The following is a 20,800-nucleotide window of genomic DNA, read 5'->3' as shown; positions in this document are numbered from 1 at the left end:
CTTCGATTTTTTTTTATTGAAAACCAAACACGGTCCTCCACCTTCCTCATCCACCCACTTCCCGTTATATTCTTAAGGTCGTCAGTCCAACGGGTTGGAGGTTGTTGGTTGACCCACACTGCGCTTGCTGGAACCTACCTACGTGCTCCAGCAGGGCGATTCGCTAACTCAGTGTCTAACATTGAATGATAGCCACCGAGCTCTTTTTTAAATCCATCGACGGTTTTCTACGAAAAAAAATTTTTGCGGTTGGTTGGTTCTACACTGCTACTTCTAGCAGTGTAGAACCAACCAACCGCTATCATTCAGTGTTAGACACTGAGTTAGCGAATCACCCAGGTCCTAGCTGAACACGCCTGTCCCAGCGGTTCTGAGACAGACATGGCCTGCTCACTACCGCTTTTGATGGCTAATTCGTTGAGTTATGTCGGTGACTTTGGTTCTCCTATGGATGTAATCAACATAGCCCGCTCCATAGCACGCTGAGCGAGTTTGAACTTGTGGACACGGCCAACTGTCAAGAATACTTAGCCATAATTACGCACATATTTTTATCACCCTCTACACGCCCATTACGTAGTAATTAATGTCCATAGCGCTGCGCTCGTCGCCGAACAGTGCTAATGATGCTAATCGCTTACATAATCGCTGCTTCTTATGTCAACTTCGGAGAACAACACTTGGGCAAGGTAGAGTCGGATCAAGTGTCTGATGTAGAACATCACAAAAGTTACAATAAAGTCAAAGTCAAAATCATTTATGCAAAGTAGATACTATTGTTTTTTTTTGATGGTCGAAACTGTTAAATCTACGATATAGTGGTGATAATTAATTACGTAGGTAACTTAAGACTAAAGCTACGAGGGTTCCAATATAAACAGAAAATAGCCAAGTGTGTTCATCGTTCCAGTACGATGACGTTTAAAAACCACAGGAGTAATATGAAAACTGCCATACGGGTCATAACTCATACCCCTTCCAGGTCAGCCCGCTTCTATCTGAAATGCATCATCATCACCACCAGCTGATATTTCAGCCCGGCTAGCATGGGCAGTAGATAAAAATTATATCCCCCGATTATATCGACCGATGTCATACAAATCAGCAGGGGATATAATTTTTATCTACTGTCCATACTAGCCGGGCAGTAAAGGGCTAACTTGTATCTGAATAAAAAAAAAAACAAAAATAAGTAGATTTTTTTTATTCAAATAAACTTTTCATCATCATCATCATGATCAACCCATCGCTGGCCCACTACTGAGCACGGGTCTCGTCTCGGGATGACTTCTCGTAGGTCAGAGTCCGCCACGCTGGGCAAGGGCAAGATAGCCCTAGTGGTTAAGATGTCCGCCTCCTATTCGGACCCTTCAACTTTTCACCTTTAACTTTTCGGAGTTAAGTGTGTTTTAATTTTTAATGAATTTAATATCATTTTTTAGATATTGTATGTTTTTAAACATAAAAAGGCAAACACATGAATGTGTTCTTTGAACAAACTTAGGTAAAATTTCCTATGACAAAGAATTAATTATATATAAAGCATACATATTTATAAAGCATAAAAAAATTACAAGCAATGAAATAAATCTTCAAAGTATAAGTAACTACTCATATTTCATTTTGTCGCTAAGGAACCCTAAAAATGAATGGTTGCGTCGCTGCTCGCTCGCGAGTATGTGACATTTTTCTTGTCTAAATGACAACTAAGTGTGTAGTTAACTTCATTGGTCGCGCAGTTAGCTGCTATGATTATAGCTACCAGATTGCTTAGCTCCAAAGTATGTTTCATAGTGTCTACTAAACTAAAACCAAAAAAAATTATCGGTCAAGTGCCAGTCTGACTGACACACGAAGGGTTTCGTACCTACCATCGTACTTACAAGAAACAATACAATACTGTAGGTATTCAATTTTCATGTCGTTTTTTTTCTGTTTTCTTTTGTTATAGCGGCAAAAGAAATACTACACATTCTGTAAAAACGTTTTACACACGTTTTACACCAACAGGTTTGTAACTCATTTCGTCTCCGGTGTCCCAGCTAGAGACCTGTGACACGCGGGCAGACAGACATACGGACAGACAGACATTATTGTCACAGAGAGACATTGAGCTCCGTTCTTACTCTTTAGGTACGGAACCCTAAAAACGGATAGACGTTGGTATCCTAAGCTCCTAGACGACGTGAAGAGGTGTCATTATTGGTCAAACGCTGAAACAATTTAAGAAGTGTAGAAACATAGTAGAAAGACATTAGGTAGTTACTATTAGGATGCCCGCGACTTCGTCCGCGTGGATGTAGGTTTTTGAAGATCCCGTGGGAACTGTTTGGTTTTCCGGAAAAGAAGTTGTCTATATGTCAATAACATGGACGCAAGCTACCTCGGTACCAAATTTCATGCAAATCGGTTGAGCGAATGGGTCTTTAGGAACCCCATGGGAACTCTTTGATTTTCCGGGATAAAAAGTAGCCCATGTCCGTCCCCGGGATATAAGCTAACTCTGTCCCAAACGTCAGAATCGGTTAAACTGTTGGGCCGTGAACAGACAGACACACTTTCGTATTTATAATATTAAGTATTAGGATTAAGTGTAATTATAAGGCTCATAATATGAACATCATTGTAACTAATGGGAGCTGTAATGTCTGCTAACTGTGCGGGAATGTCGCGGGAAAAACTGATGTGACTGTGCCCATTGCTTCTAAGGTGACCATGGTGTAAACTTAGCCACATGAGTAGGTATAGTGCGCGACAGCTTGAGATGGCAACCGGGGCTGGGGCTGGAAGCCCCCCCCCCTCCTCCCCTTCATACCCCGGTTGCCATCTCAACCTGTCGCGTAGTATAGATATCCCTACTTATACTAGACCCCGTAGGTAGATTTAAGAGACTATTGAGGTTCAAATTAAGGGGTAGTGCTTTAGTGAAAATTTCTCGTATTTAGGGTTCTGTACCTCAAACAACCGGTCAAGTGCGAGTCGGACTAGCACACGAAGGGTTCCGTACCATCGTAGTACAATCTGATATTACGGTCTGCGCCATCTATATGTGATTTAGTGACTTAAATTTTTCGTGAAGATTATTTAATTTTTTCCCTATGATATAACCACAAATTCACGCTTTTCAGACAGACAGACAAACAGACAGTCGAGAAAGTGATCCTATAAGGGTTCCGTTTTACCTTTAGAGGTACGGAACCCGAAAAAGATTGTTGTGCGCCAGATTTGCTCTGAGGTTGTCAGTCATAGAAATCCGTGTAATTTTAAAACTACGTAGTTATTTTTACGGAAATCTGTCACATAGATTTTAGTTTTAGAACGTGTTTACAAAATTCCATTGAGTTGGATTGATTAATATCCAAATGAGAACCAAACCATGTACCTACCTATGGAGAGAGTGACGGAGAGACCACCGTTAAGAGGATTAGATAGGTTATACAAAGACCGACCAAGTGCGAGTCAGACTCGTGCACTGAGGATTCCGTACTCGGGTATTTTTCCAACATTTTGCACGATAAATCAAAAACTATCACACATAAAAATACATAAATAAAAACATTTTTTAGAATGTGTACGTAAAGCCCTTTCATATGAAATGATACCTCACTTGGTATAGTTATCTTACTTTGAAAATTGAAACACATTTTTTTTTAAAATGATGTAACCACAAATTCGCGGTTTTCAGATTTATTCCTGTACTTGTGCTATGAGACCTACCTACCCGCCAAATTTCATGATTCTAGGTCAACGGGAAGTACCCTATAGGTTTCTTGACAGTCAGACAGACAAAAAAGTGATCCTATAAGGATTCCGTTTTTCCTTTTGATATACGGAACCCTAAAAACTACATACAAACAAGCCCGTGTTCGGGGAAGCGTGTTCAAACTTCAGACAAGCGGTATCGATACAATCGGGCAGGCGGCGGGCGGCGGGCGGCGGTAAGGCGGCACACACACGCTTTTTGCCCGTAATCAGCCTCGTCAATTAAGGCAGGACACACACGCCGCCGGCCCGTTACATGCCGCGGCCATCCGGTCACCATTCATAATTAACATTAAGTGGCAAAAACTCATTTATTAGACGTCTTAGACGTAGGTACCCACCGTCAACTGTAACATCATAGATCTCTACAGGAAAAATGTAACGTTTTTTCTATAGTGGTACTTAATCCGTGTGGATTTAGAATAGAATATAATATATGTTTATTCAAGTAAACTTTTACAAGTGCTTTTGAATCGTCAAAATAATTTACCACGTACGTTTTTGAAAACCCTGTGGGAAGTCTTAGATTTTCAGGAATGAAAATTAGCTCAAGTCACTCTCCAGATCTTTAATTAGGTATGCTTTTCGCTTTTATAATATGGGTAGTGATTCGTGTCTGTTGCTGAGGCTTCGGGCATGGCTAGTTACTTACCACACAAGAAGGTAGAACAACAAAAATACCTATTTAGGAGTAGAGGTATGGGAATAATTAAGTAAGTAAGCCCACCCCTTCCAAAGTAAGCCTGCTTCCATCTTACATAAAATTTAAAAAAAAAAAAATATGTATAACACTCAAGCTGCCACGCTTCCTTATTATATCCCTACGAATATTATTTAAACGTGTTTATTTGTTGGTTTATTGGTTTGTCCTTTAATCACACCGCAACAGAGCAACGGATCGGCGTAATTTTTTTGCATGAATTGAAACATCTGGAGAGTTCATAGGTTACTTTTTATCCCGGAAAACCAACGGATTCCCACGGAATTTTAAAATCTAAGTCCACGCGAACGAAGGCACGGGCATCAGTCAGTGAGTAACCAAAGCTCCAAGTAATTTTGAAAGAAATTCCTATTTGTCACATGTCCACCGCAGCCATGGAACTAGAAATCAGCTTAGTTAATTATCCGTAACATCCTCGTACAACAACATTAATCATTACTCATTCATCTGTAATAGATTCGCAAGCGTAGTCTTTATACAAAGCGCGGCGCGACGCTTTGAAAGCCTCTGGAAGCTCTAAAGCGGGGCATTCACGCGGCGCACGCTCGACGAGCAAGCTTCATACACTCGCAGATATGTTGAGCCCAACACACAATCTACACGCACAATGTTTAAAGCTAATTTTTCATAATGGGCTATAATAGTCCGGTACAAAATAGACATTCAAGGATACAATAATACGGATTAAGCTAAAAATTGGTACAAATGTTGGGAATACCAATATAAATAAACTGAGAAAAGTCACCATCGATCCCACATTTGCAAACAATATATTGAAGGTAAAAATTCACAAAAATGGGTGTTTTGTAAGACATAAATTGTAGATCTTAAAATTATCTACAATTTTTTTTTAAGACTCACCATTCCTGAGATATCGTGATTCTAAAAGTTTTTCTGCTAAAAATGAGGTTAATGCACAAAATGTTTCAATTCAAAACTTCTTTTGATTTGCTTTGACTTCTCCATCTTTTACTTGGCTGACTTGCATCATCATCATCATCATTAGCAACCGATAGACGTCCACTGCCGGACATAGATATGGACTTCCACATCCACACGCCACAAACTAGCTCCGCTTCGATCGAGCGCGGGCTCTCTGCGCGTCATCGAAGCGCTTTCCGGTGCGAGGTCGCCATTCCAGTACCTTGGAACAACACGTAGCGACATCTGTCGGTTTTACGAACTACGTCAAACACTGCTCATTGCCACTTCAACATTGCAACCCATTGCACTTTATCAGTTACTCTGATTCTCCTCGTTTCTGATTTGATCATGCAGAGAAACTCCAAGCATTGCTCTATCCATCCCCGTTGAGTGACTGAACTTTCTTATTGGGTTCATAGCAACTATGTCTCGGATCCATGTTATGCCATGACTGGCAACACGCTGTTTTAAGACTATGGTATTCAAGCAGCGAAGAAAAATGGCTCGAAGTTTCATAAGTACTCGGAAATAAAGGCGGTAGCACACGATCGCAAAACTTTTGTCCGGTTAACCCACCATCCACATGTTGAAGTGAAGGGGTATAGATGCGTTTGGTTCTGGCGCTATCGAATTTGCTTGAAAGATTTAAGAAGTCGCGCATGTCCGCAAGTGAAGAGCCAGCATAACAGGCTTGATTGAGTACCCCAGCTCAGCTAAAGAGTGCAGTGATACCTGTAGTGGTGGTCAGTGGCTCAGCTGACCCCTGAGGCCTGAAGTGCTCAGTCAGTGCGATGCGGAGCGGCGCCGAGGTCGCACGCGCCATGTGGGTCGCCGTGCTCGTGGTGGCGGGCGCGCTGGTCGCAGGTTCGTAGTTCGCGCGAAACACGGTCGATGACCCCAGTGATTTATGCTAAGGATAAGCGCCCATGCCCCGGACGACACCGATAGCTTCACTTATTTTTTTTCTCCATCTTTCATTGATATAAAAAAATCAAAGATTCGAGCACAATATTTTTACAATTCTCAAAAAAACGAGTGTAATGTTTTCAGGCTTCATATATGTATGAATATATGTGAGTTTTTTATACCCCCGTTACTTCTAAATGCCTGAACAGATTTGGACGTATGTATCGTTAGAGTCCTTACATAGGTATCATAGAGTAGGTAGGATGCGTATTGCCTTACGCCATTCTGAGTGATCTTACAAGTTTTTTGAAAAAATTCAATTTAGCGGCTGTATGGTGCCATTTTTAAATGTGATTTTTTTATTTTGTAGAATTTTTTTTGGGATGCCAGACGTGTTTTCTAATTTTTTTTAATTGCAACTCGTTTACGTTGCTCCCTAAATTCAACGTATAATACAGACACATTTTTGTAAATATTATGAAAGGTGCATTTTCCTTATGCTACAAACTTACCAAAAATGTGTCACGATTTTTATCAAAACACTTAATTTTCTTATAAGAACTATCTATACATTTATGATCTCATTTTTATGTCTACCCACCACCCACTAATCGACCGACCCAAGGTACGCAACAGACTATTTGCATTGATCTTACATTCGGTAGTACCTAATTATGATTTTCATCGCAATAAATCGATCAGATAAATCGACAAACTGTGTAGAGTTAACACCTAACCCAAATAAATGAATTTGAACTCGAGAACTTTTGTAAATTGTTTACCAACATGTGTAACACCTAATTATAACTATGAAATACCTACTCAAATACAAATCTTGAATTTTTCACAAGATCTTCATACGAGGCTTTAGAATCTTCGATTTCATATTACATATATCAATACTTTGTTAGTTTATTTGTCGGTGAGCTTGCCGAGTGAACATCCTTGAGGCCCAGACGCTCCTTTGGTTTTGTGTTTTTTGCTATTCTGAGCGAAACCGCCGGTCGTGAGTATGTTCAGCTTGTATCCCGAATGCCTTGCAGTATCACAGCCTTCTCAAATCGTTCTTCTCGATGAATTTTAGCAGAAATGAATTCCTAAGTAGGTTTTTTGCGCTGGATTTGATCTGTTTTTCAAACTGGCCTATGTGTTTTATTTCTCATCTAAATAGAGCCTGTTTTAATGGATTAAATATGGATATTTGGATACTCTTCGATGATTTGAGACTGCCTGATGTTTATTACTTACTTCATAAAAATAAAATAATGTAAATTTTGTATTTGCTGACCTAACATTTTATAATTTTCCCTAAACAATTTGTTTATGAAGTTCAAAGGCAAAACATAGTACGTACATTATACCTGAGTGGATATTATATTGCGTGAATTAAAAAAATAGATGTAAGGTGTATTATGTACGTAGCTAGGAAAAAACAGCTTTTTCACCATTTAAACTATTATTTTATAAGATCCCTCATAACATCTTTTACATTACTATTTCGCATGATTACAAAGAAGATCATTAAACTGATGTCATAAGCTAAAAATAATAAAACTATTCGATGATTTATTTAGTCGTAATTTTTCTGATAAAGTAAGCAGGGAACTGGATCGTGCGTCGTTCGCTCGCAATAGAGTTCAACGCGCGCGAGTCACTCGCACCTTCTTTACCTTTATTGCTTCAATATTTAATTAATAACCGCCTTCGACGACAACTGCCTAAGTAGGTTAAATTCATGTCTATGTATATTTTAGTGGCGCTACTGTTTCGCTAACTCTGTGTCTAACACTGAATAATAGCCACCGAGCTCATTTGATATTTGTTTTTAATTCATTGAAGGTTTTCTTAGATAAACTATTTTACTATCACTCAGTGAACAGCAATGTAAAACCAACCAATGTCAGATGAGCTCTGGGGCTATTGTTCGGTGTAGGACATAGAGTTAGCGAATCACCCCCGGGAATCCAACTCAGCGCCTCGTCATCCGTAATTCGAGCATGCTAACCACTAAACCAGCGAGGCAGTTTTAATGTATGTAAATATCCGTGGTGGTACAGTAGTGCATTGTAGTGGTAATTGTCCTGACAATGCCTGAGCCACTGACACACTTGCCGTGCCATTGGCATTAGGAGGCACGCATGCAAATTAGGAGCAGATTCTAAACCATCTTCCGCGACGGAGGTAAGTGATAACTTTTTAGAGGTCCATACCCGAACCTAAGAGTTCCAACGAGACCTTATTACTAATACATATAATATATAGCACTAGTTGATGCTCGCGACTTCACCCGCGTCGATTTAGGTTTTGTAAAAACCCCGTGCGAACTCTTTTTTTTCGGGATAAATGGCCTATAACTATCCATTTTCGGGATATAAGCTTAAGTCCATACCTTTCATCAAAATCGGTTAAACTGTTGGGCCGTGAAAATCTAGCAGATAGACATACACACTTTCGCATTTTTAGTATTAAGTTAGTATGAAAGTGAAGATTGGATATATGAAAATGCTATTGAGCTGTTTTTTTGCTGAATTCTTTTTTCTTTAATTTTTTCCTGAAGAAAGAACTAAGTATTGAAAAGTTATGATAGAATCATTATAAATTCACAGTGATTTGTTAAGTATGTACCTATTTGTTAATCAGAAAGTAAACTTAACAGACTTCATTCCCTAATGAAATAGAACAGTAAATGCACTCCAGGGAAAATACGCCCTTTGTAGAGCACTCGAATAGATATTAAACAAACGGGTCAGCCAACTTTACTAGGAAATCTTTGTCAATGAGTTCATAGATTTTTGAGTTACCTGCATAAAGTAAACTGGGTGCGATCTATACAAGGATTAAATTTATTCATTTACTGCAAGATTATAAGTACAAGAACGATGTTATATCAATTACTAGAGGATGCCCACGGCTTCGCCTGCGTGGATTTCGGTTTTTTAAAATCCCGTGGGAACTCTTTGATTTTCCGGGATAAAAAGTAGCCTATGTCCTTCCCCGGGATGTATCCCATGTCTGTACCAAATTTCATTCAAATCGGTTCAGCGGTTGGGCCGTGAAAACGTAGCAGACAGACAGACAGACAGACAGACAGATAGACAGACAGACAGACAGATACACTTTCGCATTTATAATATTAGTATGGATTAAGATTATTAAGGAGGCACATATCACAATCTGCCATACAAGCAAGTATAATCCACACTCTCGATAGGTACAAAAAATATTTACTACTTATGTCGTGACATAATTAATAATCTTTATCAAAATATGAAAGTGTAATGCATTGTGATCATTATGATCATCATTATCGAGGCATCGCCACGCAAGCCCAGTGCAGATTGGAACACTTCACACACCTTTCAGAACATTATGGCGAACTCTCAGGCATGCAGGTTTTCTTACGATGTTTTCCTTCGCCGTTGAAGAAGTCACATTTAATTACTTAAAACGCACATAACCGAAAGGGTTCGTGGCCGGGATCGAACCCGCGACCTTGTGAATAGGAGGAGGTCGTCTTAAACTTCTCTCGTCTTACTTTCAAGCGAATTAAAACTTTGATGCGAGTGAAAACAAGTGGCAAAAACTATGTATTTCTGGGAAATAGGGCCAAGTGGGCGGTCGGCGGTCGCACATCCGATGCGCTTATAAATAATGCCCATTGTCTTAGCGGCAATTATGCTTTATTAGAACGGAAAAAGAGAGGCGCTTGAACTCCTTGGAGAGTCCCACCGACCACTGGCTTGTGGTGGCTATGAAGCTTTCAACTTTAAATTTCGCCAGCCAAACTTGCTGGTACTTCTCAGTGGAATCTACTTTCTGGCACTTTACGATATACATAGTACATATCGTATATCGTAAAACCGGTAGTCCGATTATGCTAATTTAAATCATTTTCATTTAGCGAAATTGCTATTTTTCTTCGCGATTTCGCGGGCAATTTTTCACGGAAAGTGATTTTTCAATCAACTTACAATCGTTAAGACTAATAGCGCTGATGTTTCGCATATTGCTTATACTAGCCTAGGCTAGACGGCTATAGGAATATAGGCTTGTGTATGTTAGTAGTGCTTAATATTAAAATGTACATGTTGCTTTATAGTGCTTTATTTTAAATAGCCTAGTAGATCGTGCCATTCTAAATAGATAGATATATAGGTAATTAGGTACTTTAATCTGTTCCACCATGGTTCCACCCGCATGTTTCCCCGGTTAGTATTCATAACCAGTGAAATCAGAATGTTACGTAGTAAGTAAAGAGTTCCGTACTCGGGTAATTTTTTCCAACTAAATCAAAAACTATTATGCATAAAAAAAAATCTATTTTAGAATATACAGCTAAAGCTCTTCGTTTCTGTCAATCTGAGATCTACTGGGTAGATATCACTCGGTGTCATTACACTTGGATTATTATTATCAAAGTTCACTTTTTAGACGATCGGGAAACCCCAATCGCTACTTCACATCTATTTATTGCTAAGTTTAAGAAAAAACCGGCCAAGTGCGAGTCCGACTCGCGCACTGAGTCCTGAGTCCCGGTTATTGTTCCTAAGTCCTAACCTCTAATCATCATCATCATGATCACCCATCATCAGCTCACTACTGAACATTGAGTCTCCTTTCAAAATGAGAATGGTTTGGCCACAGTCTACCACGCTGGCCAAGTGCAGATTGGCTACTTGGATACTACTCTTTACACAATACACACCTTTGACAACATTAATAAGGAGACCTCCCAGGCATGCAGGTTTCCTCACGATGTTATATGTATTTGCAACCAAAGCAATGTGATAGGTACTTAATTACAAGTGTAAATTAAAAATTTATAACACCCTCGACAAGTGAACGTTACAGTAATTAGAAAAGAGCTGATAACTTTCAAACGGCTGAACCGATTTTCTTAGGTTTATAGCTAAGAACACTCAATCAAGCCACCTTTCAAACAAAAAAGACATTAGTTTAGGAGCTACGATGCCACAGACAGATACACAGATACACACGTCAAACTTAAAGGACCCCTCTTTTTGGGTCGGGGGTTAATAAGGCACATTTGACTCCGAAAAGTTTAGCGTTGAAAAATTAGTACATATTTATTATACCTACTGGTTAGGGACAAATATTTGCTTTGGAAGTCATTCACTAGTATACCACCGATTACCACGAACACTTATACGCCTTTATCACCTGACAATAGAGTCCATTTATGCTGGCATTTTATATTACCCACAATACCGGAATAGTATAGGAGAAGAAAGTAGGTAGGTACCTACTTCTAATACGCAGTAAAACAGCTCATTTTTCAGTGGTCACTCTAAAATAAGCATTTGTATTCCTAAAAGCTTCTTATTACCAAGGAATAAGGTTGATTTTAAACTGGTCTTCTTGTAGAATGATAGCAGAATAGCGGTCACATTTGCATATATTATCGCTACGGGTGGACAGACAGGTAGGTACTGTGTGTGGGCTTGGATGACGTAAGGTTGTTTACACCGATAACTATTTTACAGCATAAGCTTAGAAGCCTAGATGTACAAGATATATTCTGTAGGTTGCACCCGTTATGGGAGCCAAGCCATACTTCGCGATCCCTAGCATGTAGGTAGCTAAGTAATCTAAAAGAGGTTTTTAACTTTTTATACCACTCGCTCGAAAATGCTTTATTACAAACCTGTTACCTAAAGGTAAAGTCCATCATGACATTCCAATATGTTGTTGTTCCAGTATGTAATGTTGTATTGAAACCCATTACGCCTTAAGGATGTATTGTAATTTGAATTTAGAACATCCCGCTCCCGAAGCAAATCCCAAAGTTCCTTCTTTCTAAAGGAGTTTTTAGCTCATCAACTATTGCTGTCTCGCTTCGGCCTTCGACGTTTGATGGCGTCCTTTTCACTCGCCAAAAACATGAACCATTTAAAGAAATAAAAGAATATTAGCCATGCTAATCATGACTAGTACTCCCCTTTCCACCCCAATTAAGCGTAAAGCTTGTGCCAGAAGTGGGTACGACAATAGTGCAACGGGTGGGGTTTGAACCGCCGACCTTTCGGAATTCAGTCCGCTCCTCAACCGTTGAGCTATCGAGGCTTATTGTAAAGACTAAAGATTATATCCTTCGAGATTAATGATTATCGAAATTTCCCTTCAAAACTTATGTGTGAAACGATATAATCTAACGGATCCAGAATCTTTCCAATACCAAATAATGGGTTAACGTTAACCACTAGACTGTCACTCCTGTAATACGCACCGCGTTATAATAGCTACTAATATCGTAGAACAATGCGTTCCCCGCGGTGGGACTCGCGCCGGACGGCGGAAATACCACATGGGCGTTCCCATGACCTCTACTTTGCATGGGAGCCTATTATGTTACATTTTTTACTTATTTTATAATTTATTCCATTTTTTTTGGAGTTTTAGTTAGATATGTCTAATAATACTAATATACATACTTATATCTAAGTAGATATAAGTATGTATATTATCTATCAAGACATCCGAAAAAAATTAATTAGGAAACAATTCAATGTTCATTTATTATGATTACCTACCTGGTACCCGCTTACTTACCCACACGCAGGCTTGTGATCCTAATAACAAAAATGTTCTATGACTTTCTTAATATTATGTTATCTTTTGTTTTCATGAGGAAAATCCGTCATGGATACCACGGGCCACGGGGCAGCACAGTGGCACGGTAATATTACCGTGACAGTGGTTATGTCGGAATCACCAATTAGAAACCTCATGAAGTTCTATTCAAAAGTTCTATTTTAATTCTCTTTATTCCAAAAATCTCAACGAAAAAACTTTCATGATATTGTGCATTGAGGTTACGCTAGTAATATAGTTCAATGATATTGTGCGCATAGACGTGTGAACGTGGAATTTAAAATGTTTTAACTAATAACCTTAATTTTGCCCGTTAAAACAATTTCTTTGTTTTCATTCACATGATTTTTTGCCATCTCTTTTGTGTCCAAAAAAGCGAATAATATAACACGGCCAAGATGGATAATTATTAACATACAATACTGCAACTTTCGTTTCGTAACCTACTCTAAATTACTAAAAATAACAATCAAACCACGTCCAAACGCAACCCAAGTCAAAGTCATGAGAGAGCGAGATGAGAGAAGCAATAGAAGTCATTGAATACAGGGTACGATTTGTTGATCATCACTGGTACCTAGCGAAAACCGATAAAGTGCATTTAGGGTAGGTAGGCGAGGGAGATGTTGAGAATGGGGAACGCGGAAAGGGAATTGACAAACGTTCCGTTCCGTTCTTTTTGAGGTACGGAACCCTAATAACTAAAATGTGATTCAGTTGATCTGTCGTATTTACCAATCCTCACAACAAACGTCCTAGAAATCATACAGTACCAAGTTCCATCTCAATGGGTCGGCAATCGGCATCAGGGTACAGTACTGTTACGTGCGGAACCGCCACCGCAGTCATGGCATATTGAGCCCTATTCCCTTGCGATAGTGTGGTCGCAGCAGGAGCGATGTAACCGTGAGACGGGTTCCTGCAGGCGACCATTCACGGCCGGGGTTCCCACGCTCCGACCAGTCCGACGGCTATTTGCCAATCCTGATTCTTTGGCTTGTTTATGGGTGGATTTGTAACCAGTTATTGTCATAGTAAACTCCAATCTTGACGATTTCCAACAAGGTTAAAATGTAAACAAACTTCTAGCCTTTTGATATTGTTATAGGACGCTAAACAAAGACCGGACGGACGATCTTTGAGGAAGCTTTTATTTGGCAAAGTTAGCAATTATGTGCTGATAAGATTAGACCTTGTTTCATAATAATGATTTTGTTACGCAAAAAGAGTAGGTATCTTCTATACCTACAACATCATCATCTTTTATACCTACAATAAATCAACTGTCAACGCTAATTATTATTAATTTGATAGTGCGTTCATGTCCTATTGCGACTTTAATGTAGATCGTGCCTAAAGGGACCATGGACGGCTGCAAGCCTAGCTTTGGTGCTGAGAAAGAAAGAAGGCCCCAAATAGTTGGTAGGAAAATAATAAGGCGCTTATCCTTTCAAGGTAAATCTAGATCATTCAAAAGTATAAAGCAAATATTGACATATGTATGTATTTACGTTTCAGAAAGTCACAAAAACGGCCGATACCCTTCTGGCAGTAGAGTCCTCAGAGCCTTGAGTGAGTACCAGCTTTGTGTTGTGCTTCCACGACCTGCCTGGTGCAGTGGTGCTGTGTATGACTTAAGTAAGGGGTCGCAGGTTCGATTCCTGGCAGGGGCAATTCGGGAATTTATAATTTCTAAGTTGTCCCTGGTTTGGTCAGGTGGGAGGTTTGGCCGTGGCTAGTTAAGCCGTGCCGCCAAACTATTGGTTTTCAGGTACGATTACATTGCGCACTACGCACCTGGTGTTCTACACATTAGCCTGGTGTCCGCTTGGTTGCGCAACCAGGTGAGGTAAACTTCATAGAGCTGTAAATACATTTTGTTGATAGTAGGTACGACCTAATTGCACCACCATTGGTGGAATGGAATCTCTACAGGAGAGCGATATGACGTTTATAATTTGACGATGATGATAATAATACCCGGCCGAGTTTGTTGTGAGCTGTTCTCAGACTTGGGCGCGTTTGAAATCCTCGTAGCTTTAGTTTTAAGTTAACGTAATTATTATTATCGGCACTACATCATTGTTTGACAGTCAGAAAGTGTACGATAGTATCCAATTTGAATCAATTACTTTGAGTTTGAGTTTGATGAACGTGTATTCTTTCAGGTAAAGCCGATCAACAAGCAGGGTGCCTATACGAAGGGCGATGGTACGTCGCCGGTTCCGCCGTGCGTACGCGCGAGGCGTGCCTGTCGTGCGCGTGCGCGCACGGCGCGCTGTCGTGCGCGCGCCGCACGTGCGTGCCGCTGCCCGAGCCGCCGCCGCGGTGCCACGTGCTGCACCGGAAGGGAGACTGCTGCCCCGAACTACGATGCCCTGGTTAGTATCGTCCTTGCCAATCCTACGTCAGAAATGTATTATGGGCTCGACCGTACAGTAGGAAGATATTCCTCCAAGTGGGTGTCATGCTCATGGCGCCAGCTGAGGCCTGAGCATGACACCTACTCTATATCGGTGCTATCTACAGTAAATCTAAACTACTTTCAGATGGCGTCAAACACCAACACGAGGCGTCAGCTCGACTCGATGACACGGACATCGACAGGCCAACATCACTGGGCCACGGTATGTATCTTCTAAGTATTCCTTATGAAGGAACCAAAGCTTAATTTACTATAATCCGCTGAAACAGACAAATCGTATGGTGCAACATGCAGCATGCGACATGCTCCGCCCGCCCTTCCACTGCTGAGCATGCAGGAAACGCCAGCCACCAAGCAAGCAATGCGCACCACCACCACGCAGCACCACACAAATCCCAAACCACTCGACAGCAAATTAAGCTTATGGTTCCTTGTATATCATGGACTTCCGCAAAATAACGCCTGCTTCTATACAAAGTATTTCTTCTCATCATTGACTTTAAAACAGCGGTCTCAAAATCAATTGGATTCCGAGTGTTTCCAGCGTGCGTGGAAGGTGGGACGGTGTACGCAGCCGGCTCCGCCATGAGCTCCGGCACGCCGTGCGAGCAGTGCTTCTGCCTCGGCGGCGCGCGCCGCTGCGTGCGCCCGCGCTGCCTGCCGCCGCCGCCCGGCTGCCAGGCGCGCCCGACGTCCGGCGCCTGCTGTCCCCAACGATACTACTGCGAGCATATCTCTAAGCCTGTAGACGAAAAGAACTCACATGGTAAGACCTCATAACCTATTTTTTAGGGTTCCGTACCTCAAAAGGAAAAACGGAACTCTTATAGGATCACATTGTTATCTGTCTGCCCGTCTGTCCTTGACCTAGAATCATGAAATTTGGCAGGTAGGTAGGTCTTATAGCACGCATAAGAGGAAAAATTCGAAAACCGTGAATTTATGGTTACATTACAAAAAAGGAAAAATTTGTATTTTCAATTTTCAAAGTAAGATTACTATATCAAATGGGGTATCATATTAAAGCGCTTTACTTGTACATTCTAAAACAGATTTTTATCTATTTTTATGCATAATAGTCTTTGATTTATCGTGCAAAATGTCAGAAAAAATACCTGAGTAGGAAAACCTCGGTGCGCGAGTCTCACTCGCACTTGGCCAGTTTTCTTTAAATTACTTGATTATTTGTTATTTCAGATTGCGTTACTCCCGAGGGTTCTTGGGCTTCGGAAGGAGAGCGGGTAAAGACAGCGGAGACGGGCTTGTCATGCATCCAGTGCTTCTGTCTCCGCGGTTCCATACGCTGCCAGCACCTGTCCTGCGCTCCTTCGCTGCAAGGCTGTACGCCACTGGTGCAGCCGGGACAGTGCTGCCCTCATCAGTACCAGTGCGATAGACATGCTAATGGTAAGTATCTATTTAAAACTAGGATTGACTTCCTTAACTCAACAATATCATCATCATCATCATCAACCCGTTTCCGGCTCACTACGGAGCACGGTTCTCCTCCCAGAATGACCAGGGTTTAGCCATAGTCCACCTCGCTGACCAAGTGCGGGTTGGCAGCCTTTACATACTTTTGAGAACATTACAAAGAACTCTCAGGCTCGTCAGATAAATTTACTTAGTTAAATTCTTTTATTTATCTTTCCAGGTACTAAGTTAAGCTTACATTCTCAACGCCAAAACATACTGATGTCTTTGAGGGATGAAGATCGATCGTTCCACACGTCGAAATCAACGAAACGTGACACAACAGCAAAGGAACAGACAACCGTAACCGACAAAAGCACAGTAGCTGTTACTGTTACAAAAAAAGATTTAACTACAACGGCTAAGGTGAAAAGGGAGACTGAGGTGCCAAATATTACAAGTTCAAGTGTCAGAACTGAAAAAAGCGAGACCAGTACTTCATCAATTGCACAAACAACTCAAAAATTAAATGAGGCAACACAAACACTAGCGACTGAAACAACAACATTGGATGAAACTTCAGAAGAACTCCCCATGGAGCAGCCTCCAGGATCTGTAAAAGTGATAATTAATGGGACAATAAATTGTACTACGGAACTATCTTCCACGTCTTTACTCTTAAACGTGTCAGATACAAACGACACTGTATGGATTGACAGTCAGACTCAACCACGTATACCTATCATCAATACGATTGATATCGAAGCTCACACCTTTCCGCCAAATGATATAATAACTGAAGGAAGTTATAAAGAAGAGTATGATGACAATGAAACGTTTACCATCAATGTAACCAGCTCGCTAAGAACTAATACAAGTCATTCAACCACCACTACAGTAAAACCTTCGCCTGTCGTCCCAAAAACTGTCCCACCTGCGCTTCTTGGAAAAGTGAATGTTTCCAAAACAAAGAAGGAAGAATACGATTATGATTATACGGAACCAACGTTACCACCATCATTGCCGAATTTGAAGTAAATATCTAAAGTATTTTATTGATTTTTTCTATTTAAAAAGTGTATTATAAAATAGTTTTCAATTTCAGAATTATTCCCTTTGTAGCAGCTGATGCCGTTGTAGAAGACGATGTATCATCGAAAGAAAGTCTTGATTATCCTACAATAGAGAGAGAAGACAATTTCCCAGTTTATTATCCAAGTAAAGAGACGAAAGATACGATTTATGCAACACGTAAAGTAGATGTTTATAATCCAACACAGTATCCAATATTTATATCTAAGAAAGTTGAACCTCACTATCCTAGTTTAACACAAGAAGCAGATAATACGAACGTACCTTTTCCGAGCATAAGGAATGAAATGCCAGTTCCCGTTCAGGAGTACACAGTTACTGCTTCGCTGGGAAGTTCAGCAAAGATAAACTATAAAGGAGATAACCCACCAACTGCTCCAAACACCCAATTTGAAGTGGAGCCACCAGCCATTAACTTATTTTCTCCACCAATAGAAACAGAAGGTTAGTCGATATTAATCCATAACTATACTATGTACACTAATAATATAAAACAAACGTTATATGTCTACATATGTTTTCATTTTTAGGTGGTTTCGTACCGAAGGGCCCTGGAATTGTGGATGATTATTATTCTGTGTATTCCAGCACGCCATCAGGAAATATTATGTCTCATTTAACAACATCGATGCAGTTAGAGCCAAAGGGTAACGCAATATTTCTGTATTGATATTAATGGTAATTTTTTCGATTACTCTTTATTAATTATTAATTGAATTTCAGATGAATGTGTTTCTGGCGATGGGAGGCACGTTTCTGAAGGCGAATCAATTTCTCTCTCCTGCTCTATATGTACTTGCGCCTGGGGAGAGTTGCACTGCTCCCCGCTACCATGCAACACACCGCCGGGGTGCAGGAGAAATGCTGCAAATATTAGCACAACCGATTTATGCTGTGGGGAACTAATTTGTGATAAATGTAAGTCTATGTAATGGGCAACAAATTACTTCCTTTAAAAAAATAAAAAGATTCAATAACATTTTTTTTTTTAAATATGTTTTCAGTGAAAAATACAACATCCATGCCATTGATGACAACGAACGATATTGCAATCAACCCAAATGAGACTGAAATAGCAAGTAAATACGAAAAAGTATCATTCACTTACCATGATAGTACAACTACACCACGCGTTTACACAAATATTGATACAGTAAAGGATACGAGTTTAGGAACTAATATTTCAGAAACTAATGAGAGATTCGAGAACATGACACCAATAACATCAGTCACATCCAGCACTACTGAAAAATCAGTTTCATATACAACGACAACTCAAACTGCTGACAATGCGGTTGTAGAAAATAATAACCAGTCTCTGGAATACGATGAAGAAGATGATGATGATGAAGGGTTTTCCTTGGGAAATGTTCTTAAGCTCTTGCTCAGCGAAACATACGACACTACAACTGTATCACCTAAAAAGAAGATGACTACAGTAATACCAAGCACGATGCCTAAAATGACTTCTACATCTGTTCCCACAACTAAAAGAAAGCAATTCACTTCATCTGAAAATGGTTTTGTACCAGTAACACATCGTTCTCCTTACGTACCACCAAAAAAGTTATATTCACCTAACACCATCAACAGAATTGACCATCTTGTGCTTGGAGAATCAAATGCTATAAGAAAGTCAACTCCGAAACCTGTTACACAAACAACAACAAGAAAAGTGGTGACCAGTGCTAAAACTACTCCGCAGCCAATTACTACGAAGACTGTAGAGATTTCAAGTAAAGAAGGTTTTGGAGGACATCCTGTAGAAGTGCGTCCTCCTAGTCCTAATTTCGTATCTGGCTATGGATTAGGTTTACCCAAACTTGCTGGATGCAATATTTACGGCCGAATGTATCGGGTGGGTAGAATCATCGCCGAGTTGTCGTCTCCCTGCCAAGAATGCAAATGTACCGAACTCGGTGTTCAGTGTCGGTCGCTAAGCTGCTGAACATCCGGACGGTCAAATTGTAGAATATCTTTCTACTATGAGTGATAATTTATGTAAAGACTTAAAGTGTACAACATTACAAAGAAATGGTGACGATATTCAACAATTTAGTAAGATTGAGCTGCAAGGTTCTCCTACGGATTGTGTTGAATTAACTTTTGTACAGTGTGTAATATGTGAGTTTGTGTGTACTTATAGATATTAGACGTAAGTTTTATTCTTATAAATATATTTAAACTAAAGAATGCCCTCGACTTCGTTCATGTGGAATTAAGTGTTTTTAAATCGGTAATACGGATGGGCCGCAAAAACTAGATGAAAGACAGGCAGACACATTTTCGCACTTATAATATGGATTAAGTACGTTAAATTGCTTAAAAGTTACAGTAAACAGCCGTCACACGTCGGTTTTGATCTCAAGTAGTAATACATTTCAATAACAGTATCATACTTTTGACTTTTCAACCAATAAAATATTAAACCTTGCCAGAACAGTATAACTAAAATAAGCCGTCTTGTTTGAGTAAAATTAAATGATTGACTGATAAAATTTTGTTTTTCTTCATTCGGTGAACCTGCGCGTGATGCGGGAGCGCCTACGACAGGAATCTACTACATATGCAAATCGCGAACCTTATTTGTTAATAGGTATACCTACAGGCTGTAACCTGAACGCTAGCAAAAACAAAAACGAAGATAGATGATACTACTCATATGATACTATAAAAACTACGATTTTCTTAAATCCTGTTTTTGTTTTAAAGTTTACAATATTTTGTAAATAAAACATCTGAATGACGTTCGAGGTCATCGAACGTGGCGTAAATAGGTCACTCGAAGTCAATACCGCGTTGTAGGGGGCATTGACCCAAGATTTTCACACTACATTTTTCACACGACATAATAATAACGCTAAGTTTCTGTTAGTGTTCTGGTTAGACCCTGTATTGTTGATGTTGATGCTGTATATATTGCTGTTCACTTGATCACTAGACGT

General features: G+C 40.0%; 1 protein-coding gene and 1 long non-coding RNA gene across 2 annotated transcripts in view; one reads left to right on the top strand and one right to left on the bottom strand.

The window, feature by feature from the left end:
• The window catches only part of LOC123881079, a 283,317-nt gene that overhangs the window by 153,875 nt on the left and 108,642 nt on the right, over window positions 1–20,800 (bottom strand). The gene's annotated exons all lie outside the window — the stretch shown is intronic.
• On the top strand, window positions 6,206–20,272 carry LOC123881046 (mucin-5AC-like). Its single transcript, XM_045929591.1, has 11 exons — window positions 6,206–6,271; window positions 14,444–14,497; window positions 15,094–15,306; window positions 15,475–15,552; window positions 15,886–16,116; window positions 16,548–16,757; window positions 17,005–17,797; window positions 17,869–18,299; window positions 18,386–18,502; window positions 18,579–18,773; window positions 18,860–20,272. Exons 1-11 carry the CDS (start codon window positions 6,229–6,231, stop codon window positions 19,801–19,803), a joined length of 3,309 nt encoding a protein of 1,102 aa, XP_045785547.1. The 5' UTR covers window positions 6,206–6,228; the 3' UTR covers window positions 19,804–20,272.

Source organism: Maniola jurtina, chromosome 3 (genome assembly GCF_905333055.1).
Source record: "Maniola jurtina chromosome 3, ilManJurt1.1, whole genome shotgun sequence".
NCBI lineage: Eukaryota > Metazoa > Arthropoda > Insecta > Lepidoptera > Nymphalidae > Maniola > Maniola jurtina.
This window is presented reverse-complemented; position numbering and strand designations above follow the sequence as displayed.

Coding starts and splice junctions, on each gene's coding strand:
- LOC123881046 (XM_045929591.1), top strand. CDS start 6,229: ATGTGGGTCGCCGTGCTCGTGGTGGCGGGCGCGCTGGTCGCAG. Junction 18,503..18,578: donor GATGCAGTTAGAGCCAAAGG/GTAACGCAATAT, acceptor ATTGAATTTCAG/ATGAATGTGTTTCTGGCGAT. Junction 18,774..18,859: donor GGAACTAATTTGTGATAAAT/GTAAGTCTATGT, acceptor ATATGTTTTCAG/TGAAAAATACAACATCCATG.